Consider the following 27,788-nt stretch of genomic DNA (forward strand, 5'->3'; position numbering starts at 1 on the left):
CTGTCCTAATGGCCTTCCTCAAATCTTTGTTCATTTGAAATAGCTTAGTGGTTTTTTTTAATTAATTAATTAATTTTAAATTGGAGAATAATTGCTTTACAGTAAATATTTATTTTTATAGTTAGCCTCACTTTCCCACCATGAAATCACTCATACTACAAAATTGAAATAGCAAAGAAGTGTTATATTGATGCTTGCTTATATTCTTATGCTTGCTACCTATAATTTCTACTTTGGATTATCATTAAGCTGAAAGCAGTATTGTTTTTGGATTGTGGAAAACCAGGCACTAGAGTTCAGATCCTAGTTCAGATATGATTAATTTAGTAGACCCAGACTGGTTCGCTTAATGCTCTCATTTGTTTTAATTTATCCTTTTCAATTAAAAACTGTTAAAAATCTACAGTTTGATCAGTATACCCTTATATATCAGTATACTTATAAACTATAGCTTAATAGAATTGGAATGTAATTTCTAGATTTTATTAAAATACCCCCCAAAATTGACAGTGTGTAGATCATATGTATAATGTGTAATTGACATGTTTGTGAATGCTTAAGAATTTACTTTGTACAAAGATAAATAAAATGACTAAGAAATTGATTTTTGACTACTTTAGTTCTTAAAAATTTGGCAGAAACCCTGCATACTTTGTAGCAATTTTAATGTGAGTGCACCTCAGTATCTTGGTGCCATAGAATAACACTTTTTACTAATCAGGGGTGAGTAACAGTTCTTATCTGAGTATAAATAAAAGCTCTTTTAATTTGAGAATAAGTGATTATATAGAATGTGGCAAATTTTTGCAAAATTGCTTGTTTAACAAGAAAGGTGCCTGGATTTTATTTTGGTTAGCTTTAGGGGAGAAGTGCTTCATAAATGGGACTTGCTGTTTGCTTTGACAATCTGATTTTTTTTTTTCAAATGCCTTATGGACAAGGGAGGGCAAACAGACATGAGGTGTATAGAAAGGGTGGTGGTGGTTTAGTCACTAAGTCATGTCCAACTCTTGCAACCACATGGACTGTAGCCTGGCAGGCTCCTCTGTCCATGGGATTCTCCAGGCAAGAATACTGGAGTGGGTTGCCATAGAAAGGGTAGGGAATGCTGATTTTCTTCAGTGACTCAGGTGAACTGAGAATTTGGTAAATCTAAAGTGATCAGGAAAAGTATAAAAGCAAAATACAAATCAACAGTTTACAAACACTATCAGGTCACAAAAGTGAATTGCTCTCTTAGGTTTCCTATTCAAGTTAGTTAATAGCAAAATGTAGACAAATCTGAGTTCTAATTCTGTCACTTATTACCTGTGGTTCTACTGGTCCACTTCCTTTTCAACACTATCAGATTTCTTAAGTTTTGCCAAATTATCAAGTGTTAAGTGGTATCTCAGGTGTGGTCTTAATTTGCATGCCTGTGTTTATTAATGAGGTTAAGTAAGTAAGTGTTAAGTTGCTCATTCGTGTCCGACTCTTTTGAACCCCATGGACTATAGCCTGTCAGGCTCCTCAGTCTGTGGAATTCTCCAGGCAAGAATACTGGTGTGGGTAATCATTCCCTTCTCTGGGAGATCTTCCTGACCCAGGGATCAAAACCCAGGTCTCCCACATCGCAGGCAGATTCTACCCTCTGGGCCACTAGGGAAGCCCCAGTGAGGTTAAACTTCAGGTAAAATCACTGACAGAACATTTAGGAATTGAACTCAAGGGCTTCTGCTCTATTTTTAAGCTCTGTAAAAAGCGTATTTTGGCATATTGCTTTTCCATAAATGAGACTGTGGTTAAAATGTAGTTTTCATTCAAAGACCTAATACTCACAAATTCCTTTTCTATTCTAGGCTTGGTATTGTTTTCAAGTATAAATGGTTTATTATATTTTATTTGTAACCTTTGTTAGTTTTTTCTTTCAAAGTTTATGGTATACGTATTAGCAAGCCTCAAAATAGTATATTCCCATTAAAAGAGATGCTTTTGTGACAAACAGAAGTCTTACATTTGAAGAAGGAAGCCAAAGTACAACTATTTCCAGTTTGAGTGAAAAAAGTAAGGAAGAAACTGGGATAAGTTTACAGGTATATATTATAGACTTTATTATAAATGTTAATATTTGTTTTACACTTTAAACTATTGTTTTGTTGTAAAGACTATATAGATTTGTTATTTTATTTATTTTCAAACTGAAGTTACTTTTTGGACTATCAAATATGTTAAATTCATGGTTTGAAGCTTAGGCCTTGGATTAGGCAAATGAGTTCTATCCTTATTCCTTAGTTGTATAATCTTCCAGAAATTACTTTATCTTTTCAACTTTGAGTTCCTTTATCAGAAAGACGAAAGTACAACCACCTATCTCATAGGGTGAATTATACCATATATTTTTCTGCTACAGTACTCTGTTTATTTTCTTCATAGCACTTAACATTTATATTTTTATTTGTTTACTTGTTTATTGTATATCACATCTCAGGGCAGATTGCTTCTTCTGTAAATTTTTAAATTTAAAAATTTAAATTTGACTCTTAATTTGACCTTTCTCCCTTTAAAATGAGTGAGATCTTCTTCAGTTTGCTTACATCTCTGATGTTCTCTTCTCTGCTTTCACTGTGTCTCCTACTTCTTAGACAAAATAAGGGACATAGATAGGAAGTGCCACCATATGACACTGTCAAACATAGAAGTCTTGCTGCATGTGTCTGCTCCTATTGTAATCTTTCCCTTTGTTAAAGCAGAGGAACAGTTTCTCCTGCTGTCTTTTTTTCTGTGCTTTGTTTTCCAACTGTCAAGAACTTTATTTTTTTATTGTACCATGCTTCTTCTCAATATATTCAAACATTTTACACTCTTCTTATTAAAAACATTTTCCTTCAAATGAACACAAAATCATTTCCCTTTTCCTTTTGTTCTCTTTAATGTGACACCCTTTTTTCTCCCTTCCCATACAGCCAAACCTTGTGAAAGAAGGTTTCAATTTCCACTGACTAGCACCTGCTAATGTCACTCATAAACTTGATGTTACTAAGTCTAGCCCTCACTTTTCATTCAACCTCTTCCTTAATGTTTCATCAACACTTAACACCAAGAACTGTGCCTTACTTGAAATACGTTCTGTCTGCCTTTTTGATACTGTTTTCCTGATTTTTCTCCTTCTCTATTTTGCTAGTTTATAGTTTTATCCTCTTTTCTGAGTTTTTGGAGTATCTCCTGTGCTCCAGGTACTGTGCTAGCTTCAGGACTAAATGTTCCAACACTTGAGGGCTTGATTTCATCCTTATGTATAGAAACAATTTGATTAGAATGATAAACATGCCAATATCAGTTTGTGTTTAGAAAATATTTCCTGGAGCAACTACCATTAAGATATTTAAAGTGCTTAATCAATTTTCTATGCAGTGCCATTTCTCTTTGTTTTTTTCCTTTGCTTCTTTCTGTTTTGTTTTCTGTTTTCATTTTTATTTTACTGAGATTATTTTAAACAGAATCAATTCTTTCCTGAGTAAATTTTATTGCAAAGTTTGAGTCATCAAACCAATTCTTCATATCACATTTTACCAATTATTACATAGTGCAACTTTGAATTTTCTTTCAAAGAAAACCTTACAACTGTTTTTTAACCAAGTTTACTTTTGAAGAGTAAGACTTTGCAGAACCTCATTTTCCCATGCACAGTTTTAGCTGTTGACAGGATTGTTTGCTTTTGTTTTTATGGGCTTTTTTGCATATGTTAGAAGCATCATAGGTTGGGATTTATATCTTATCTAATTCATTAAATTGTGAGCAATTCTTTTCAAATAGTCCATAGTCATTCTGTTGTCTCAGATCAGTTTGTTGTGTTGGTAATCCATATCTTTAGTATATATTTCAATATCATTATATTTTTACCTTTATAACATGTTATGTAATTTAAATTTGTTAAATTCATAAACTGATATTTTTTCCCTTCAATTTCTTAAAAATTTTTTTTCTGTTTTTAGGATCTACTTTTAGAAATCTACAGAAGTATAGGAGAGCCAGATAGTCTTTATGGCTGTGGTGGAGGGAAAATGTTACAACCCCTTACTAGGTATATTGCTTTTTCATAGATAATGCTATAGTAATTCTGTTATGAAAGAAGTTACATGCATATAGAACTCAAAGGCATTTTAAAACTCTTTTCTTATAGACTACGAACATATGAACATGAAGCAATGTGGGGGAAAGCCTTAGTAACATATGACCTTGAGACAACAATCTCCTCATCAACTCGTCAGGCAGGAATAATTCAGGTACTCTTTTTTGCTGCTTTAGTAAAGCACTGCTTGTGTAGTGCTCATATTATTTCAGTATATCAGTGGACTATTTACATAACCAGATGAACTCCAAGGCTAAGACTGAAGGTTATTTTTCTTTCACTGGGAAAAAAACTCAGAAGGATACACAGGTAAATTGGACAAATGATTGACCTGAAAGATAGTATAGAGCTGCTGCTGCTGCTGCTGCTGCTGCTGCTGCTGCTGCTGCTAAGTCACTTCAGTCGTGTCCAACTCTGTGCGACCCCATAGACGGCAGCCCACCAGGCTTCCCTGTCCCTGGGATTCTCCAGGCAAGAACACTGGAGTGGGTTGCCATTTCCTTCTCCAATGCATGAAAGTAAAAAGTGAAAGTGGGAGGGCAGTCCTAAGATGGCTGAGGAATAGGACAGGGAGACCACTTTCTCCCCCACAAATTCATCAAAAGAACATTTAAATGCTGAGTAAATTCCAGAAAACAACTTCTGAATGCCAGCAGAGGACATCAGGCACCCAGACATCAGGCACCATCAGCCCATTGTCTTCGAAAGGAGGTAGGAAAAAATATAAAAGACAAAAAAAGACATAAAAGAGGTAGGGACAGAGCTCTGTCCTGGGAAGGGAGTCTTAAAAAGAGAGAAGTTTCCAAACGCCAGGAAACACTCTCACTGCTGAATCTGTGGTGAGCCTTGGAAGCACAGAGGGCAACATAACAGAGAGGAAAAATAAATAAATAATTAAAACCCACAGATTACGAGCCCAGTGGTAACTCCCCCAGCGGAGAAGCAATGCAGATGCCTGCACCCACCACTAGCGAGTGGGGGCTGGTCAGGGAGGCACGGGCTGCACCGCTTAGAGTAAGGACCGGACCTGAATGCCCTGAGGGCAATCTGAGCGAACTAACTTGGGCTAGCAAACCAGACCGTGGGATAGCTACCACGCAAGAAGCCCTAACCTAAGACACTGCCAGGCCTGCTCACAGAACAAAGGACTGAACAGAACTAGCCGGCTGAAGACCATCCCCCTCCGGTGACAGGCAGCCAGAGCCAGAAGGGGGCAATCACAGCCCCAGAGAGACATTATCTACCAAACTGCAAGCAGGCTTCTTTGCTAACTAAGACTTCTTGGGGTTCTGGACGGTCAATATCTGCCTGAGAAGGTGCACCGGTTGTACACCCAGAAAACCCAGTGGCAGGGATGGGGGAGGTGATAAGTTGCAGTGACCGTGCTCGCCAAACACTTCATCACCTGAGCTGCTTGGACCTGGGAAGGGCACAAAACGCAGGCCCAAGTCTGCACCTCTGAGGACTACCGGAGTCTGTGAACCTTAGCAGCTTAGACCTGGGAGGTGCATGCAGCCCAGGGCCGGCTTCAGACGGTTCCCAGCGGAGCAACCTAGAGCCTGAGCAGTGTGGGCAGGGAGGGCACACGCACCAGGAGTGGGGGCAGGCCCATTGTGGCTGAGGCACTGCGAGCACACGCCAGTGTTATGTGTTTGCAGCGTCCCTCCCTCCCCACAGCGCGACTGAACAAGTGTGCCTAAACCTAAAAAAAGTGTCCACCACCACCCACTTTATGTCAGGGCGGAAATCAGACACTGAAGAGATCAGCAAACAGAAGAAGTTAAAACAGAGGGAACCACCTCGGAAGTGACAGGTGCAATAGATTAAAACCCTGTCGTTAGTACTGACTACATAGGAAAGGGCCTATACATCTTGAGAAATATAAGCCAGACCAAGGAACTATCCGAAAATGAACTGACCCCACAATACCCACAACACCAGAAAAAGTCCTAGATATATTTTTACTATTTTTACAATCATTCTTTTTTTTTTATTAAAAAAATGTTAAGTCTTCTATTACTCCTTAAATTTTCACTTTTATAACCTACTATTACTTTGCAAAAAAAAAAAAAAGACCCTATTTTTTAAAAGCAAACTTCATATATATATATATTTTATAATTTTTGTGACTTTGTTTTTTTTTCTTTTTCTTTTTTTCTTCTTTTCTCTAATATTGTATTTTTGAAATTCCAAACTCTGATTTTTAATCTTTGCTTTTTGGTATTTGTTATCAATTTTGTACCTTTAAGAACCCAATCTTCAGTACCCATTTTTACTTGGGAGCGAGATTCCTGGCTTGACTGCTCTCTCCACCTTTGGACTCTCCTTTTTCTCCACCAGGTCGCCTCTGTCTCCTCCCTACCCCCTCTCTTCTCTACCCAACTCTGTGAATCTCTGTGTGTTCCAGATGGTGGAGAACACTTAGGGAACTGATTACTGGCTGGGATCTGCCTCTCTCCTTTTGATTCCCCCCTTTTATCCTCCTGGCCACCTCTGTCTCCTTCCTCCCTCTTCTCTTCTCTGTATAACTCTGTGAACATCTCTGAGTGGTCCAGTGGCCGAGTGCCCATAAGGAAGTGATTACTGGTTAGCTTGCTCTGATTCCACCTTATCTCATCTGGGTCACCTCTAACTCCTTCCTCATGTAACTCTGTGAACCTCTCTGGGTGTCCCTCACTGTGGAGAAACTTTTCATCTTTAACCTAGATGTTTTATCAATGGTGCTATATAGAAGAAGTCTTGAGACTACTGTAAAAATAAGACTGAAAATCAGAAGCAGGAGGCTTAAGTCCAAACCCTGAGAACACCAGAGAACTCCTGACTCCAGGGAACATTAATCGACAGGAGCTCATCAAACGCCTCCATACCTAAACTGAAACCAAGCACCACCCAAGGGCCAACAAGTTCCAGAGCAAGACATACCACACAAATTCTCTAGCAACACAGGAACACAGCCCTGAGCTCCAATATACAGGCTGCCCAAAGTTACTCCAAAACCATTGACATCTCATAACTCATTACTGGACACTTCATTGCACCCCAGAGAGAAGAAACCCAGCTCTACCCCCCAGAATGCCTTCTCAAGCTTCCCTAACCAAGAAACCTTGACAAGCCACCTGTACAGCCCCACCCACAGCGAAGAAACTCCACAATAAAGAGAACTCCACAAACTGCCAGAATACAGAAAGGCCACCCCAAACGCAGCAATATAAACAAGATGAAGAGACAAGAGGAGTACCCAGCAGGTAAAGGAACAGGATAAATGCCCACCAAACCAAACAAAAGAGGAAGAGATAGGGAATCTACCTGATAAAGAATTCCAAATAATGATAGTGAAAATGATCCAAAATCTTGAAATCAAAACGGAATCACAGATAAATAGCCTGAAGACAAGGATTGAGAAGATGCAAGAAAGGTTTAACAAGGACCTAGAAGAAATAAAAAAGAGTCAATATATAATGAATAATGCAATAAATGAGATCAGAAACACTCTGGAGGCAACAAATAGTAGAATAACAGAGGCAGAAGATAGGATTAGTGAAGTAGAAGATAGAATGGTAGAAATAAATGAATCAGAGAGGAAAAAAGAAAAACGAATTGAAAGAAATTAGGACAATCTCAGAGACCTCCAGGACAGTGTTAAACACCCCAACATTTGAATCATAGGAGTCCCAGAAGAAGAAGACAAAAACAAAGACCATGAGAAAATACTTGAGGAGATAATAGTTGAAAAATTCCCTAAAGTGGGAAAGGAAATAATCACCCAAGTCCAAGAAACCCAGAGAGTCCCAAACAGGATAAACCCAAGGTGAAACACCCCAAGACTCATATTAATCAAATTTACAAAGGTCAGACACAAAGAACAAATATTAAAAGCAACAAGGGAAAAACAACAAATAACACACAAGGGAATTCCCATCAGGATAACACCTGATCTTTCAATAGAAACTTCAGGCCAGGAGGGAATGGCAAGACATAAAGTGATGAAAGAAAATAACCTACAGCCCAGATTACTGTACCCAGCCAAGGATCTCATTCAAATATGAAGAGACATCAAAGCTTTACAGACAAGCAAAAGTTGAGAGAATTCAGCACCACCAAACCAGCTCTCCAACAAATGCTAAAGGATATTCTCTAAATAGGAAACACAAAAAGGGTGTATAAACCTGAACCCAAAACAATAAAGTAAATGGCAACGGGATCATACTTATCAATAATTACCTTAAATGTAAATGGGTTGAATGCCCCAACCAAAAGACAAAGACTGGCAGAATGAATACAGAAACAAGACCCCTATATATGTTGTCTACAAGAGACCCACCTCAAAATGGGGGGATACATACAGACTGAAAGTGAAGGGCTGGAAAAAGATATTCCATGTGAATAGAGACCAAAAGAAAGGAGTAGTAGCAATACTCATATCAGATAAAATAGACTTTAAAACAAAGGCTGTGAAAAGAGATAAAGAAGGACACTACATAATGATCAAAGGATCAATCCAAGAAGAAGATAAAACAATTATAAATATATATGCACCCACCATAGGAGCACTGCAATATGTAAGACAAATGCTAACAGGTATGAAAGGGGAAATTAACAATAACACAATAATAGTGGGAGACTTTAATACCCCACTCACACCTATGGATAGATCAACTAAACAGGAAATTAACAAAGAAACACAAACTTTAAATGATACAATAGACCAGTTAGACCTAATTGATATCTATAGGACATTTCACCTCAAAACAATGAATTTCACCTTTTTCTCAAGTGTACACAGAACGTTCTCCAGGATAGATTACATCCTGGGCCATAAATCTAGCCTTGGTAAATTCAAAAAAACTGAAATCATTCCAAGCATCTTTTGTGACCATAATGCAGTAAGATTAGATCTCAATTACAGGAGAAAAACTATTAAAAATTCCAACATATGGAGGCTGAACCACACGCTTCTGAATAACCAACAAATCACAGAAGAAATCAAAAAAGAAATCAAAATATGCATAGAAATGAATGAAAATGAAAAAACAACAACCCAAAACCTGTGGGACACTGTAAAAGCAGTGCTAAGGGAAAAGTTCATAGCAATACAGGCATACCTCAAGAAACAAGAAAAAAGTCAAATAAATAACCCAACTCTACACCTAAAGCAACTAGAAAAGGAAGAAATGAAGAACCCCAGGGTTAGTAGAAGCAAGGAAATGTTAAAAATTAGGGCAGAAATAAATGCAAAAGAAACAAAAGAGACCATAGCAAAAATCAGCTAAGGCAAAAGCTGGTTCTTTGAAAGGATAAATAAAATCGACAAACCATTAGCCAGACTCATCAAGAAACAAAGGGAGAAAAATCAGATCAATAAAATTAGAAATGAAAATGGAGAGATCACAACAGACAACACAGAAATACAAAGGATCATAAGAGACTACTATCAGCAATTATATGCCAATAAAATGGACAACGTGGAAGAAATGGACAAATTCTTAGAAAAGTACAACTTTCCAAAACTGAACCAGGAAGAAAGAGAAAATCTTAACAGACCCATCACAAGCACAGAAATTGAAACTGTAATCAGAAATCTTCCAGCAAACAAAAGCCCAGACAGCTTCACATCTGAATTCTACCAAAAATTGGTACATATACACAATGGAGAATTACTCAGCCATTAAAAAGAATACATTTGAATCAGTTCTAATGAGGTGGGTGAAACTGGAGTCTATTATACAGAATGAAGTAAGCCAGAAAGAAAACACCAATACAGTATATATGGAATTTAGAAAGATGGTAACGATAACCCTGTATGCGAGACAGCAAAAGAGACACAGATGTATAGAACAGTCTTTTGGACTTTATGGGAGAGGGAGAGGGTGGGATGATTTGGGAGAATGGCATTGAAATATGTATAATATCATATATGAAACGAATCGCCAGTCCAGGTTCAATGCATGATACAGGATGCTTGGGGCTGGTGCACTGGGATGATCCAGAGGGATGGTACGGGGAGGGAGGAGGGAGGGAGGGGTCAGGATGGGGAACACGTGTATACCTGTGGCAGATTCATGTTGATGTATGGCAAAATCAATACAATATTGTAATTAACCTCCAATTAAATAAATTTATATTAAAAATAATAGTTTTTTAAAAAGATAGTATATATTTGTTGGTCATAATCTTCTTAGCTAACAATAGAAGACATTTCTTGAAATGTGCCTGGTCATGAATTAACTCCTTTGTATGGAAAATCTCATGTAAACTACTTCTCACAGTTTGAACTAGAGTTTGTCCCAGAAGTTATCATTTCTGTTACTAATATTCCTGGCTAATATTCCTTATCCATTCTTTTATCAAATATCAGAGCCCTTTGAGCTCTGTCTTCATGTTTTAGGGGGAACACACAAACAATATTTTGCGATTTTAAGTGATATTGTGAACTACTGAAATTTTGAAAGTTACTTTTTATGTTTGATTGCTGTTTTTTGTTTCTCTAGTATTGTTATTTGTTTACTTTTTTTTTAACTCCTGCTCAGGCCTTGCAGAATTTGGGACTCTGCCATATTCTTTCCATCTATTTAAGAGGATTAGATCATGAAAATAAAGAGTGGTGTGCTGAACTACAGGAACTTCATTACCAAGTAGCATGGAGGAATATGCAGTGGGACCACTGCATTTCTGTCAAGTAAGAAGAATTGAGACATTTAAAACTGCCATTTCTCTAGTTATGAACAATGAGCTGTTTTTATAGTGGGAGCTGTGTTTTTATGTTTTGTAGATACTGTTAAGCTAAATGTTTGAATAACATAGCAATAAGCAATGTACACAGGCTTGAATTTCATTCTCTTTGCACCTCTACCCTCATGATATTTTTGAAAAGAGAAATATAAAAATTATTTTCTCATAAGAATCTTCTCATGTATTGTTTATAAATCCAAAGAGAAAGTCAGGCATTTTCCTTCCCACTACCTGCTGCAAACATTTTATTTATTCAGCTGGCCCTTTTATTGACTGGATGGTACACAAAAGACTGTTTATTTGTGAAATAATTTATATAAAAAACTGTTAAATCAATAGCATAGGAAGATAATTACTTTAGCCTGCATGTAAGGTCCCCATGTGTTCTGAATGAAAAGCCAGGCACCTAATCTAATAAAAGATGGTGCATTCATGTAAAAGTCTTGACATAAACCAAAGAATAATTAAATCACATTAATTGTATGTTTAATCACTTTCATAGAAAAAAATTCATTAATTAGAAAGTCTTTCAGATTTCAAACTGTTAGATTGCTGTAAAATCAGAGGTATGCATTCATATTTTAGAAACAGTTTACTCTGTGAGCTGATTCCTACTTGCCTCTGAATCTCCATATGCTGTTTTTCTCCTTGCATACTATATTTCAGCCACATAGTCCTCCTTGTTTGTTTGTTTGTTTTTCCATTAGGCCAAACTGTTTGTACCTAAAAGCCTTAAATATGTATCTTCTTTTTTTTTCCTCTTACCATGAAGGTGGCTACTTGTCAGATTGTAATTTAATAATGTGACATATTCAGAGAGATCTTCTCTGACCTTCCATTCTAAACTAACCACTCAGTCATTTGTTACCCTGTTTTACTTTTCTACCTGTCTTTTGTCCTGGTATTTTTCCTATTTATCATCCATCTCCAAACCGGAACATAAACTCCATGAGACTGGGGGCCTGATCTGACTCGTCTACTAATGGACTCACTGCATCTAGAACCTGGTGACTAGTACTAGGCACATAGTAGGTGTTCATCTCATAAATAAATGGGAATATAACATGCTTAGAGCCTGGGGAAAAAAAATCTGAGAAATTTGCTTTTTTTCTGCTTGAAGAATTTAAAGATCCACAGAATTCTTCATGATTCTTACCAAATTTTCTAGAAATGCATTTTTTAAATGGAGATAATTCTACTTGTAGTTTAAAATTTTGCCTCTTGGTGAAGCTGTTTATACACACACACCAGGATTCTCTGTTTTTAAATATTTTTTTTTCTCTGATTTTTTAATTATTTCACAGCAAAGAAATGGAAAGAACCAGTTACCATGAGTTGTTGTACAATGCTCTGCAGTCTCTAAGAGACAGAGAATTCTCCACTTTTTATGAAAGTCTCAAACATGCCAGGTATTGTAAAAAGAAAGAGTTATTGTTTTTGATCATTGCTGCTTTTCTGAAAACCTGAAGAATACTTTCAGTACAAAGATTTGCACTGGTGAAAGGATAAGGACCTAATAGCTGTGGTCAGGTTGTTTTTTGTCATTCCCTTTACTCCCTTAAAAAAAATTCCTTGTGTAATTCATAATTCATGCGAATCAGTGTTGAAACTCAGAATTTCCAAAGTGGGAGGAAATATTCAGCAGTTGACAATTTCATAGCTTTTCCACATCTGAGAACTGAGTGCTCAGATGAATTTTATCTTTTGCAAACATGTTTGCATAAGAATTAAAAGTGTTCCTGCTTAATAATTGTTTTCTGTATCTTCATATTTTGAATGCTTTATATGAAAGAATTCTTTAACATACACTTGTCAAATATATATATACACACACGTATGTGTACACACAAATGTTTATATATATATATATATATATATATAAAATCATTGTTACCTTTAAATTTTTTGTTTTAAATGTAAGAGCATTCTCATATGTTAGGTACTTATATGAGCTTTTTTTTTTTCTTATATAATAAATTTTTCTTTGCTTATGTGTTCAAATATATGCTATCTTTAAAAATAAAATTTCCTTTTGGAACTGTGATCTATTATTTAAGCTGAACCCTGAAAAGTCTTATTGTTTCCCATCCCTTGGTTCTCTTCCTGGACAAATGTACTGAGAATTTTAATCTTGTCTCTAGTGGTTGTGTGTCATTTACCTCTCTTAGCATTTAATGTTCTTTTTGTAAAATGAGTTTGTACTTAAAGGCTTGGTCTGAGGCACAAATGAGATAATACACAAAAAAGAGCTTAACTATAACAGGCTAAACAAATGTAACATTTTTTGGTTAACAGTAGTTGTAACCTAATAAATCCTGTATTTTTTTACAGAAGTAATACTACCATTTAAATGCTTATCATATGGTGGCTACTTTATTAGACTTTTTCTGTATGTATTCTCTAACCTTCAAAATAATTCTGGAAATGAAAAAACTTTGTTTTAGAGGAATCCAGTAATGTACGCAAAGTTATACAGTCATTACTGTTAAAACTAGAATTTAGATCTCAGTCCATACAATTCCAAGGCTTACTTTGTTTCCACTACCTTATGCTGTTGCTTCTGAATATTGCTATTATTAAATCAACACAAAGGTCTATAATGAGAACTCAACTTTTATCATCTGTAAAAAAAATTTATCTTAGTTTTCAAGTGTCTTGTCTTTTCTGCTACTAGAGTTAAAGAAGTGGAAGAGTTGTGTAAGGGCAGTCTTGAGTCTGTGTATTCCCTCTACCCTACACTTAGCAGATTGCAGGCCATTGGAGAGCTTGAAAACATTGGAGAACTTTTCTCAAGGTATGTGATTCAAGTGACTATGTATCCCAAAGCACAACCTGTTACCAAAGTGACTTTAAAAATTAAAAGCTGTATAGAGACCAGCCATAGGTTCCTTTCCTTTTATCACAGTATAAGTTAGTTGACCTAATGAACTGTGATCTTGTTAAAATAAACATTTTCAAAAATACTCACTGTAAAAATTCAAGTTTTTAAATTTAACTTTGTGTTTTTCTGTTTACAGCTTTTCCCCTGTTCTACCCCAGATGAAATTATTTCCTCATGGTTTTTTATCATAGCATATTATATATACTCCACTGTTTTAGTACTGCATTGCATTACTGTAACTTTATGTATACTCTGCCATGCTATACTAGAAGATCCCTAAAAGTGGGACTTATTTCTTCTTGTATCCCTATTGCTATTTCGTGGTGACTAATTCTTAGTAAACAGTCAATGTTAATGAATATGGAATGTTTAAGGGAGATTGCCCCTTATAATAGTGGAAAGGAAGTCATCTCACTTTGCAGTATTTCTGGATCTTTCTCTGCTAGGGAATTTTAAAAAAGAAAAGTTTGATGAATTGGTAACATATACCTAGGTTCTAGTATAGCAGTTCACAAAATGAAGTGTAGAGATCCTGCAGGCCCTAAGATCCATTCAGGGGTTCAGGAAATTAAAACTATTGTTAAAATTATAGAAAAAAAATTTTTTTTTTTGCTTTCATTCTTTCATGATGTATAGTGACGTTTTGGTGAGGTATCAGAGAATAGCTACAATTATTTGAAAAGACTGTTACCATCTTCCTGCCTTTTCTGTATCTATATGAGGCTAGATTTTCTTCACATTCTCTAACCAAACATCATAGCACAGCAAACTAAATGCAGAATCTGAGATGAGAATTCAAGTGTCTCCATTAAGCCAGACATCAAAGAGATTCATAGAAATGTGAAATAGTGCTCTTCTCACTAAATTTTGTGTGATACATAGTTGATTTATTATTCTTATTTTAAAATAAATTTTAATACATGTTAGATTTTTCTCAGTTTTAGTTTCTAATAAGGTAAATATTAATAGTGAAAATGTTTAGTCACTCAGTCGTGTCTGACTCTTTGTGACCCCTTGGACTGTAGCCTGCCAGGCTCCACTATCCATGGAATTCTCCAGGCACGAGTACTGGGTATCCATTCCCTCCCCCGGGGGATCTTCTTAACGCAGGGATTGAACCCAGGTCTCCTACATTGCAGGCAGATTCTTTACCGTCTGAGCCCCTAGGGAAGCCCAGATATTAATAAGTATAATCAGGAAGGCCTGGTGTGCTGCAGTTCATGGGGTAACAAAGAGTCAGACAGGACTGAGTGACTTGAACTGAACTGAACTGAACTGTAAATGAAAGCTGTTTAGGAGTCTTCCATAATTTGTAAGAGTGTAAAGCAGGGGTCCCCACACCCTGGGCTATGTCATGTTAGGAACCAGGCCGTGCAGCAGGAGGTGAGCCAGCAGGCAAGCAAGTGAAGCTTCATCTGTATTTACAACCTTTCCCCAAGGTTTGCATTGCAGGAGCCTTAGATTCTCATAGGAGCACGAACCCTACTGAACTGCACATGCAAGATATTTAGGTTGTGAGCTCTTATGAGAATCAACCCAAAACCATCCACCCCACCAGCTCCCCAGTTTGTGGAAAAATTGTCTTCCACAAAACCCATCCCTGGTACCAAAAAGGTTGGGGAGTGCTGGTATAAAGGATTTCCTGAGATTAAAAAATTTGAGACTTGCTGCTCTTAAGATCATTTTGGGAGGAATTAAAGTTTTGGTTCCTGTGAATTTGTGTTACTGTTTCCTTCTTCATCAAGCAACTAAAAGAATTTTCATTTCCTACATCACCTTAAGGTCATCATCTTAGTTTCCCTGCTTCATTTATCTTGATTTCTCCCCGTATAGTACTCCTGAAGGATTGGACAGTATTGCTTAATTTGAACATCTGGGAAGCACTCTGCTTGTATGAACTAATTGTACAAGATGTATTTTCTCTTCCTTTAATAAATAATATTGGTATATGAAACCTTTGCCAGATGCCAGCATTTCCTTCATTGGATTGTGTTTTCTTTAACAGCTACAGTTTTGCAGGGTCATACCCTGTGCCTGATGGGTACGGTAGATAACGAGTTTATTTCATTTCCTTGGTGACGGTCCTCTTTGAAGGATCATTGAAGTTGTACTAGAGGTGTAGATGTTCTGAATGAGAGGCCTGATAAATGCGTTCTCATTTCAGAAGAATGGTAATCTAAAAGTGCTGCTTTTTGTGAGGTTGAAGAGTATTTTTAAGAATATCTTGAAAGTAGCATCTATATAAAAATATTGAATCGCTCTCTTACATACCTGAAACTACTATAGTATTGTAAATCAACTATGCTTCAATTTTAAAAAAGAAAGAAAATTTTAAAATGTTCATCATCTGTTGAGTTCTCTGCTGACTGACCCTCCAAGGTCTGACCATATTGTAGATTTCTAAACTTTGATTCTTCTTTTGGTTATTTTAGAAGTTCCAGTTATGTTGCTGCAAAAATTCCTTTAGTGTTTATTAAATCTTAAGTTTTAGAACCTGCATAATAGCACCCTTTTTTCATTTCTGTTGCTAATGTGAACCTTGTGGTTTGGCTTTCAGATCAGTAACAGATAGGCAGCCCTCTGAAGTGTACATGAAATGGTGGAAACATTCTCAGCTTCTCAAAGACAGTGATTTTAGTTTTCAGGAGCCTATAATGGCCCTACGCACAGTCATTTTGGAGATCTTGATGGAAAAGGAAATGGAAAACTCCCAAAGAGAGTGTTTTAAGGACATTCTCACAAAGCATCTTGTAGAACTCTCTGTATTAGCCCGAACTTTCAAGAACACACAGGTAATCAGATTTAAAACTATGTCATCTTACTTGTTGACCTTGCCTTTTTATTACCTAGAAAATAGAAAGCATAAGTAAAAAGAAATGTCATTGAGAGACAGATTGCTATTATAACATTGTATAGCATAGTTGTTTAAGATTTCCCCTTTTGGAATTAGACCTGAATTTGAGTCTTGCACAAGTCTTTCTCTAATCCTCAATTTCCTGGTTAAATAATGAGAAGCTACCTAACTTACTATATGTATAACATTTCAGTGATTGTATATACTGTGTATAAACACACATATAATTATATGTGTCTCTATGTAAAGAGAAAAACAGATAGGCAGATATGGGGGCTAGTGAAGGCAGAGATGCACTTAACACAATCTTAAAAATTGTCAAGTCCTTAGTGAATGGTGGTGACTGCTTTTATCGGTAGTAGTAGAAGTAGTAGTAGTAATAGTAAAAATATTTATTTCTATTTTTTATTTTCATTTCAGCTCCCTGAAAGGGCAATATTTCAAATTAAACAGTATAATTCAGCTAGTAGTGGAGTCTCTGAGTGGCAACTGGAGGAGGCACAAGTATTCTGGGCAAAAAAGGAACAGAGTCTTGCCCTGAGTATTCTCAAGCAAATGATCAAGAAGCTGGATGCCAGTTGTACAGAGGTTCACTTTTTTTCTATTGGTTGAATTAGTTTTTACTGTAATAAGAAAGATTACTGTGCTTTATAATATTTTAAATAAATTTTAATATAATTACTAATTTTATTAAAGATTTGAAATTACTGATCCATGAACAAGAAATTATAAAAAGGAGTCTTGAAAATTAGTATTTGTAAAAGTTTAGACAGTATTCATTTTTCCTATTTACAACATTTCTATCAGTCCATCTCATCATAGATTAATTCATCCCAATTATAAGCCTTATTTTTTTAAAACTTTCTACAGTAATCAAGGAGGGTGTGTGGGAAACAAAGATGAAATAGACACTATAGATTTGAAATGGCAAAAAATGCAAGAGGAAATGCATGAGAGAATAAAACTTTTTTTAAAAAGCAAGTTGAAATAATTAGGTTGTCAATTCAAAGACCTTGAAAACATCACATCTGATATTTTATCTACCATTACCGATAATGTACATATATATTTTATATTAATTGTTATAAACTTGATTGCTTCTTCAACTCTGTCTCCAGCATATGATGGACAAATTTAGCAGCATTTGTAGGAATCATGAAGTATTTTAAAGGTTTGGACTCAGTGATATCCCTCTGACATACACCTACTAGGTGAATATCGACATTTTGTACTTTTGGATAATGGAAACTTGTAGAACATCCTCCTTTATTAGAGAATTTATCATTATACCAAGCCCTGAGAGCTCACATGGTATGATTTTTTAAATATTGCTTAACAGTATGGACCCTGAAAACTAAGATCATGGCATCCAGTCCCATCACTTCATAGCAAATAGATGGGAAAACAGGGAAACAGTGTCTGACTTTGTGTTTTGGGGCTCCAAAATCACTGCAAATGGTTTTGGCAGCTATGAAATTAAAAGACCCTTGCTCCTTGGAAGAAAAGCTATGACAAACTTAGCATATTAAAAAGCAGAGATGTTACTTTGCCAACAAAGGTCCATCTAGTCAAAGCTATGGATTTTCCAGTAGTCATGTATGGATGTGAGAGTTGGACTGTAAAGAAAGCTGAGAGCCAAAGAATTGATGCTTTTGAACTGTAGTGTTGCAGAAGACTCTTGAGAGTCCCTTGGACTGCAAGGAGATCTAACCAGTCCATCCTAAAGGAGATCAGTCCTGAGTGTTCATTGGAGGGACTGATGTTGAAGCTGAAACTCCAATCCTTTGGCCACCTGATGTGAAGAGTTGACTCCTTGGAAAAGACCCTGATACTGGGAAAGATTGAAGGCAGGAGGAGAAAGGAATGACAGAGGAGGAGATGGTTGAATGGCATCACCGACTCAATGGACAGGACGTTGAGTAAACTCTAGGAGTTGGTGAGGGACAGGGAGGCCTGGCGTGCTGCAGTCCATAGGGTCGCAAAGAGTCGGACACAACTAAGCAACTGAACTGAACTGATGGACCCTGAAGTTACCTACCCTCTTTATACTTAAGTTGTAGTTTTCTAATTAAGGATAATAATTGTTCTTATTTCATAGATTCTTGTGAGGATTAACTGAATTATTATATATTATTATATATAGTAATAATGCCAATCATATAAAAGTACTCAATAAATGTGAGTTGTTTCAATAATAGTAATAATAGTAATAGTAGTAGAGAATGATTATTTTATAAAGGTAAATATTTGTAATTATTAAAATAGTTGTAAGTTGAAAGCAAATGAGGAAAGACATTTTTAACCTGTTTTTTTCTTACATGGAAGATATTTTTGTACAGTCATGATAATGAATTACATTTTAAGACTTTGCTTTCCTTTACAGAATGATCCCAACTTAAAACTTACATACACAGAATGTCTAAGAGTTTGTGGCACTTGGTTAGCAGAAACTTGCTTAGAAAATCCTGCAGTCATCATGCAGACCTATCTAGAAAAGGTAAGGTTTTTGAGGAACCCTAATAGAGTTGCTTAGCATAAATACATTTGATCTTTTCATTGAAGTGAAGTGAAGTGAAAGTTGCTCAGTGGTGTCCAAATCTTAACAACTCCATGGATTGTAGCCCGAAGTGAAAGTTGCTCAGTGGTGTCCAAGTCTTAACAACTCCATGGATTGTAGCCCGCCAGGCTCCTCTGTCCATGGGATTCTCCAGGCAAGAATACTGGAGTGGGTTGCCATGCCCTCCTCCACGGGATCTTCTCAACCCAGTGCTTCTACCACCTTTGAGTTTCCTGTTTCTCCCTCTTATTCATATAGTTTAATTTTTAAAATAGCTACTTCACTAATAAATGAACATGAAAAGCCTAATATGTTTTTTTAGTTTTATAGAGCTTTATGTTTTTGTACCATTCTTTACACATATTAGCTATTTCAGTTGTTTCTGCTCTGTCAAAATTGTTTTGAAAACTCAAAGAAGTACTGTATTTTGTATAATTTAGCTTATATACATATATATATGTTAAACTTTACCATGGATATTTCTTTGATCTGAGTAATTCTTTAGATGCATTTAGTATCTGTAAATATAAATGGATTGTTTTTTTTCTTGAAGGCTGTGGAAGTTGCTGAAAATTATGATGGAGAAAGCAATGATGGGCTGAGAAATGGAAAAATGAAGGCATTTCTCTCATTAGCACGGTTCTCAGATACTCAGTACCAAAGAATTGAAAACTACATGAAATCCTCAGAATTTGAAAACAAGCAAGCTCTTCTGAAAAGAGCCAAAGAGGAAGTTGGCCTACTTAGGGAACATAAAATCCAGACCAACAGGTAACTGAGGGTCTACAAGTAACAAGATATACAGTATTTATACAGGTATACAGAACCAGATAGGAGTTCATGCTGTCGCTCTATACTAATTGTGAAATATACTGGTGTTAACTTTTTGTTTTGCTTTTTTAGTTTGTTTGTTGGTATCATAGTTGAAAAAGAAATGTGTTGAAATTAGAGAGGAGTTACTTAGTTTGATGTAATTAAATACTTTTTTCAAACCTGCTTTTGGTATATATATTTTAGTGTAAGTAGAAAATAAAGTTAATGAAATACCTTGGATAGAGTCTACTTTGGTTGCCTAAAATAGCTTTTGAATTGCAGAAACTTAAAGACAAAAGTAAGTTTATTCTCTTTATAATTCTTAGAATGTTGCTTTTTCTCCTAAGATGGACACCTGATTTTTCATTTATATTGTATGTCTTATTTGATTTTGTAGTTCTATAAAATTTAATGGCTTTTGTGTTTTATTTTAATTATCCAATGTAAGATACACAGTAAAGGTTCAGCGAGAGCTGGAGTTGGATGAATGTGCACTCCGTGCATTGAAAGAGGATCGTAAACGTTTCTTATGTAAAGCAGTTGAAAATTACATCAATTGCTTATTAAGTGGTGAAGGGCATGATATGTGGATATTTCGTCTTTGTTCTCTCTGGCTTGAAAATTCTGGAGTTTCTGAAGTCAATGGCATGATGAAGGCAAGTTTTCTTTTTCACCCCAGTATTCTAGCCTGTGCTTTAAAAGTTAAGCCATTAGCCCCTCAGATGTCATGCATTTTGTATACTTTGTATCCTTGGCAGTTGGTTTAGGGCACTACACATAGGTACTTAACTAACTCTAATGATATAGGTTTATGTGGATATGAGAGAATTTAGGTCAGTCTTTTCCTGTAGCATTTTAATTACCATGGGAAAGTACCCAGAATGCTAGACTGGGAAATTTGGAAAGCAATTAAAAGATGATGTGATCACAGGTGGTGTTTTTTTAACCCCTGCTTTATTATTTTGTTTTTTTTTTTACAATAAATTTTTTTTTAATGGAAAAAAAACATTTTGAGAAAACATTAAGGCAGTAGAATTTTATAAATTTTTATTTAAAAATCTTGGGTTTTATTAATGACACCTAAATATTATGCCCTGTCATCCCTGTCATTTATTAATGATATTTAAATGACACCTAAAGTTATGTTTCAATCAGTTTGAAGCTTAAAATAGTTCTTCTGGCTGAAGAGAATATTAATACTCATAAGTGATACAACAAATTTCTGCTACTAGTGTACATTAAATCCTGTTACTTTTAGAATGTAGGGGAAAATAGTTATTCTATTTTATTCATACTGACTTCTCAGGAGTCAAGATTACAATAGTCCTTAGATCAATGTTTGTCCTCCTTGGATTCACTGGAATATAAGCAGTACCAAGTATTCCACTTCTGAATGCAATCTGATACAGGTTCAAACATGATTTACCAGGGAGTCAATCTAGACTTTAAGATAAATGATAAGGAAAAAATATGTCTGCTTGATGATTGCACTAATAGAGGAGCATTTTGTATTTGTTTAGATGTGAGGTCTAGTTAAAATGATTGCTTTTTAATTTTGTATTTTTTTAATGGCAGAGTGATGGAATGAAGATTCCATCATACAAATTTTTGCCTCTTATGTACCAATTGGCTGCTAGAATGGGGACCAAGATGATGGGAGGCCTAGGATTTCATGAAGTCCTCAATAATGTAAGTAAACGTGAAAATCAAACCACAATTGCTTTTCTTTTATATTATTGTATATTACTGTTCCACTCTAGAAAGTGGCTACACAAAAAAGTATCGTCGGTCATATTTATTATGTTATATAAGGGCAAGAATATTCTCTTTTGTCTCCTTTCATACGCCACATGTTACTCACTTTCTCTTTTTTTTTCCTCATATACTTCTCTCACCCATACATACCACATCACCACTCCCACCCCCCACACACAGTCCACCCACTGCAGCATCTAGCACAGTAAAACATATCTTAATGTTAAGCAAAATTTAAAAGGTTATGGATTTTTAATTTTTTTCTTTCCATAAAATTAACAGTTCTTAATTTTCTGACAGCTCATCTCTAGAATTTCAATGGATCATCCTCATCACACTTTGTTTATCATATTGGCCTTAGCAAATGCAAACAAAGATGAATTTTTGACCAAACCAGAGGCAGCCAGAAGGAGTAGAATTACTAAAAATGCACCTAAACAAAGCTCTCAGCTTGATGAGGTATTTGGATTGAATATGCATACCTTTTTTAATTGCCATATTCATTTTTTCCCAAAATATTCCTTTCTTAAGTCTCAGGAATTCAAAGAGTATGTATTGTTACAATATTCAATTTGTAAATCCTTTGTTATTATGATGCTATCTAAAATTGGTTCAAAATTCCTGAATATTTCTCAAAGCATAAGAGATACCAAAGGTATTTTACTGTTTTTCCTCAGCATAATGAGGAAAGAAAAAATAGATTTTACAAGGCACCCAAGTCATTTTACTCTTGAGATTATATACCTTTGATATGTTTCATTCATAATATAGTGACTGCTTTGTCTCTGAGGAATTATAGTCCTTCCATTGTCTAGATATGTACATAAATTCCATTTTTTTGTTTTTATAACTCTAAAAGTTTTAATGTTGCATATTTGCTTTTGTAATATTTTTTGTTTGTATTTTATTAATAGGATCGAACCGAGGCTGCTAACAAAATAATACGTACTATCCGAAGTAGGAGACCTCAGATGGTCAGAAGTGTTGAGGCACTTTGTGATGCTTATATTATACTAGCAAATTTAGATGCCACTCAGTGGAGGACTCAGAGAAGTATGCAATTTGAAAGAATGAATGTTGCATTCTTGCTATGTTAATCTCTGTTGTTGTTTTTAGGTGCTAAGTCATATCTGACTGTTTTGTGACCCTATGGCCTATAGTCTGCCAGGCTCTTCTGTCCATAAGATTTCCCATTTTCCCAGGCAAGAATACTGGAGTGGGTTGCTATTTCTTTCTCCAGGAGATCTTCGCAACCCAGGGACTGAATCTGTGTCTCCTGCATTGCAGGCGGATTCTTTACTACTGAGCCACCAGGGAAGCCCACTTATTCTCTGTAGGGATATTTTAATTACAGAACAGAATGTAAATCTGCTTAACTCACATTAATTACAGATATGAAAGTTTTGATATTATAACTCACACGTAATTCAAAATTTAATTTTTATCTAAAAGCCTTCAATACCCCTCCAGTTACTTTTTCACTTAATATCTTGTTGTGGAACTGATAATAGATAACTGCATTCTAGGACTTAAAAATGAAAAGACTTACCATTTTCTCTGTCGCTTTTCTTGCTGTGTCTCTTTAAATAATTATAAGCTGCTATAATATTTGGTTGTGTGTATCTGTCTCCCCAAACTTTAATAATTATGTTCTTTTTTTCTGTTCAGAATCATGTCTTCATATTTAAATTCTTACTATTTTAAAATAAAAATGAGGCTTCTCATAGTGTTCCTCTAAGCAAACAAAGAATACTGTCATGTTGTTTAGTCACATTTAACAATAATGTGTATAGCATTATCTATGTGCTATTCATACTATTATATAATTATCTTAAGTTGTCCAACTTGGCACCTCAGGTGGAGTCTGGTCTAATTACCAGTGCCAGGTAACCTGCAAATTCATCTCTAAGCCACATTACTCATTGCTTTGCCCTGACCCTGAGCGGTATTGTGTCCCAAGTCTTTGGTCTTCATTTCTAAATCAGAACCACAGATTAGCCATAGTTTGGGTTTATGGTATCTACTGAATTCTCCTGCTTTACCTTCAGTACTGTTGCTCAATTTGCGGTTGTCACTGAAACTTCTTTATTTTAAATACAGAAGGCATAAATATTCCAGCAGACCAGCCCATTATCAAACTTAAAAATTTAGAAGATGTTGTTGTCCCCACTATGGAAATTAAGGTAATTTACTATTAACTGTTTTGATTTTTAATTAAACTAAATTACTTTTTAGCAAGTTAAACCATTTGAAATAGCCTTTTATTGTAGGTCAAAATTGGTTAATTATTGGCAATTTCATTTGTTTCAACCAGTAGTTTTTTCTTTATTGGATTCCCTTTACCCAAGACTTAAAATACTTAAAGATCTCTCCTGCTTTCTTTTCTATTGCCTTCAGTTTTTACAGTTGTCATCTTTGAGTTTTAAAATTCTGTACATGTTAGAATGTATTGACTGTGATGTGTTACAGTATTTAATACAATATGTATTACAGTATTGACTGTAATATACGTGACACTTTCGGCTATGTCCTAATGGTTTTTGATTGCTGGAAGTACGATGTGGGCAGGGATAAATATAATAATAAAGGTTGTTTGGTCACTAAGTCATGTCCATCTCTTTTGTGACCCCAAGGACTGCAGCGCTCCAGGCCTCTCTGTCCTTGAAATTTTCCAGGCAAGAATATTGAAGTGGGTTGCCATTTCCTTCTCTAGGGGATCTTCCCAACCTAGGATCTAACCCACATCTCCTGCATTGGCAGGTGGATTCTTTACCACCAAGCCACCAGGGAAGCCCATAATAAATAAAGATTACAGTTTAGAAAATGATCATTTTAACTACATTGTAAAATCTCTCCTTTGAGTTTGCAGTTTAGTGTTTAATATGTATGGTTATTTGATTTGAAATGTAGCTTCATCGTGTGATATCAGCAAAGTTACTTATTTAAATATCTTGTGAAAAAAAAAAATATCTTGTGAAACTGCCAGATTTAGCAATTAAAACCTAGAAAACTCCTCTCCATACTTTTCTAAAATTTCTCTTATTGTTTTTGTGAGGAGATGACTTAATTTATACTGATGACTTAACATACACAGATCAATGGTAACACCTGAACCAGGGTTATTGAATAGTTTTTTCAGCAACACTCATCTAACTTCTTTTATTAGGAGATATTTAAGGAGGTAGATTGTGTTATCTATATTGCTTTTTGAAGCATTTCCAATGTCAAATCTCCTTTCTTTCATTTATAAAGTTACCACTTCTGTTCTTAACCAACAGCACATTGTCATTCATTCCTTTGCTTAGTATTAAAATTGTCATTTAAAATTCATTTTTCTTTAAAAGCAAATTGAATACTAAGGTATTGTCATATACTTTATTAGGTGGACCCCACAGGAGAATATGGAAATCTGGTGACTATAAAGTCATTTAAAGAACAATTTCGTTTAGCAGGAGGTTTAAATTTACCAAAAATAATAGATTGTGTGGGCTCTGATGGAAAGGAAAGGAGACAGCTTGTCAAGGTGAGACTTTGCTTTTGTGGTGTGGTTCCTAGTAGATTAATGAAAACATTAAAGAAAAACTAACATATTTTCTTCTTATTTTGGCTCTTTGGTTTTTTCTCAATAATTACAGGTGAGGAAAACAAAGTAGAAATAAATTGTTTTCTAGAAGCAGAATGCTTTTCCTCATGGTTTTGTTTGTGTGTCTTTAAGACCAGCCTAATTTTAACAGTTGGTTGAAATGAAAGAATACTTTTTACATGTATAGACATGGTTAGGTTTAACTGTCAGCCTACTTGTTATGAAAAAAAATTTTTGAGTGTTGCTTATTTTCTTGAAGAGTTCAAGTTGAAGGCCCTTGCTTCAATGTCCTGGGTCTGACATTGTGCTAAGTGCTATTTTAAACGTATCCGAAAGGGATAGCACACCTCCCTTACCCTGCTTTTACGCTTTGGGCCTTGCTGGGAAGTAGCAGAGAGACAACAGTGCTCCTCCACCTTGGTGTTTTGCAGTGTGCCCTTAAGTGTAGGCATTCCAATTATTTTAATTACAAAAGCAGCTATGATGGGGAGTGGGGAACGGTACTTCTTTTTTCTAAATTGGTCTACAGTGATGTAGTTTATTCTAATATTATTCTTTTGTTCGTGTGTTTGTGTCTGTATGTTACACACACAAACGAAAGGGTAGTATTAGGTCTTAATTACTTAAGAGACTATTAAGGGGAGCACACAGATCCTCAGATTGATTTCCAAGTGCCCTTTGGCTGTCCTCAGATGATTTTGCGTGATTTTTTAGTAAGGAAAATGAACTGTGCTTAGTTATTTGTGTTTTGATTTTTCTGAAGGGCCGTGATGACCTGAGACAAGATGCCGTCATGCAGCAGGTTTTCCAGATGTGTAATACATTACTGCAGAGAAATACTGAAACCAGGAAGAGGAAATTGACTATTTGCACTTATAAGGTAACTTTTATTTCTGCTGCTTCATAAAGGACATATAAAAGATGCCATTATTGAGGTAGGGGGTCAGCAAATACTTTCCTGAAGGATAACATTTTAGACTTTGTGGGCCACATACATAGGTCTCTGTTGCATATTCTTTATTTTTTTCCTTGATAGCCCTTTAAACCTGAAAGACCATTCTTAGCTCACAGGCTATACAAAAATAGTTTGGGACTGGGTTTGGTCCAAAGGCCATATATTGCTAAGCTCTGATTTGAACAGTATTTTTCTTTTGTAAAAGTATACATTAATGTTAATTGCAACAATTATTTTGTTTCAAGAAATCTTGTTCTTATAATCAGCTAAAGTATTTTCCCTTTATGTTTGACCATTTGGCCTATTTCTGGTATAAAAGTGCTCTTTAGAAGAGAAATGATGTTAAAAAGAAACTACTGATTCAGTGAAGAATACATCATATAATGTAGAGTTTTAAATTTTTAAATATGCTAGTTTTTGACTAGGTAATACATTTGCATGGTTCAAAAATCCAATAGTAGCAAAAGGTATAAAAAGGGAAGCCTTCTCTCTTTCCCTTTCCCTGTAAACCTCACGCCCCACCATCTCTTATTCGTTCATATAAGTACCATTTTCATTTGTTTCCAGTATTATACAAATAGAATATATGAATATAATTCCTTATTTTCCCCCCTTTCCTAGAGTACAGACAACAATATTTTTTTTAACTCAGCAATATATTATAGAAATTTTTTGCTTTTTTAACAACTGCTTTGTGTATTAGTACATAATTATCATACAAGTCCTTATCATATAAAATAGGCATTGGGTCATTTATAGTCCTTTACTGTAGCAAGCAGTGCTGTGCTGCAATAAATAACATTGAACATATTTCATATATGCACTGGTGAATCTGTGGGATAGATTTCCTAAAGTTGATGGGTAACAGTAAATGCACCTATAATTTGGTAGATATTGTCAGATTACCTTTAATAGAGGGATGTCCCAATTGCATTTCCTCCATCATTTTGCTTGAGAAGATATTTCTTAAGTCGCATTATTCTATTAATCATCTTTGACCCTTACATGAATGCTCATCTAGCACATTTGCATTTTTAAAAATTGCAATAAACCTTCATTTTGAAGGACGTGTTTTCTATAGGTGTTCCTTGCTGGTTTCATTCCTATATGTCCTATTTGCCTTTTATTCTTCTGTCACTGCTGTAACAAGGCTTATTTGTTTATTCGTTGTTTCTATTTCTGTGAAGATATAAACAAATTAAGATAATTACTGTGTATTACTAGAGAAGCAGTCTTTCAGAGACACTTAGAATAGCCCCATATCTGTTTCTTAAACCTGCAAAATGGTATATAAACAACAAGTGTTTATTTTCTCCAGCAAGTTAACCCTACTTAAACTCAAGGTATCCCAACCATCAACTAAAATTAGTTTAAAAATATAATTAAAAATACAATAATGTTTATAATGTGAATAAGCTGTTTAGGATTAATGATAATAAGAAAGATGCAAGACTGTACAAAAAAAAAAATTATACAAATGTAACAAGAAAGAAAAAAGGAAAATTAGCACAAGGTAAAAGTACCACATCGTAAATGGGAAGAGACTGAAAAAT

At 35.3% G+C, this 27,788-nt stretch overlaps 1 protein-coding gene across 1 annotated transcript in view; it reads left to right on the plus strand.

Annotated features, from left to right (window-relative positions):
• ATM (ATM serine/threonine kinase) overlaps nucleotides 1–27,788 on the plus strand; it is a 156,326-nt gene that overhangs the window by 98,445 nt on the left and 30,093 nt on the right. Inside the window, exons 41-57 of the mRNA XM_040257918.1 lie at nucleotides 1,964–2,072; nucleotides 3,972–4,060; nucleotides 4,160–4,262; nucleotides 10,636–10,784; nucleotides 12,142–12,246; nucleotides 13,512–13,631; nucleotides 16,276–16,510; nucleotides 16,993–17,160; nucleotides 18,956–19,069; nucleotides 19,683–19,900; nucleotides 20,391–20,598; nucleotides 21,518–21,631; nucleotides 21,998–22,156; nucleotides 22,612–22,750; nucleotides 23,798–23,880; nucleotides 25,080–25,220; nucleotides 26,044–26,160. Coding sequence (XP_040113852.1) covers nucleotides 1,964–2,072; nucleotides 3,972–4,060; nucleotides 4,160–4,262; nucleotides 10,636–10,784; nucleotides 12,142–12,246; nucleotides 13,512–13,631; nucleotides 16,276–16,510; nucleotides 16,993–17,160; nucleotides 18,956–19,069; nucleotides 19,683–19,900; nucleotides 20,391–20,598; nucleotides 21,518–21,631; nucleotides 21,998–22,156; nucleotides 22,612–22,750; nucleotides 23,798–23,880; nucleotides 25,080–25,220; nucleotides 26,044–26,160 — 2,371 coding nt within the window. The remainder of the gene's footprint in view (nucleotides 1–1,963; nucleotides 2,073–3,971; nucleotides 4,061–4,159; nucleotides 4,263–10,635; nucleotides 10,785–12,141; nucleotides 12,247–13,511; nucleotides 13,632–16,275; nucleotides 16,511–16,992; nucleotides 17,161–18,955; nucleotides 19,070–19,682; nucleotides 19,901–20,390; nucleotides 20,599–21,517; nucleotides 21,632–21,997; nucleotides 22,157–22,611; nucleotides 22,751–23,797; nucleotides 23,881–25,079; nucleotides 25,221–26,043; nucleotides 26,161–27,788) is intronic.

Source organism: Oryx dammah, unplaced genomic scaffold, assembly GCF_014754425.2.
Source record: "Oryx dammah isolate SB20612 unplaced genomic scaffold, SCBI_Odam_1.1 HiC_scaffold_17, whole genome shotgun sequence".
In the NCBI taxonomy this organism is placed as follows: Eukaryota; Metazoa; Chordata; class Mammalia; order Artiodactyla; family Bovidae; genus Oryx; species Oryx dammah.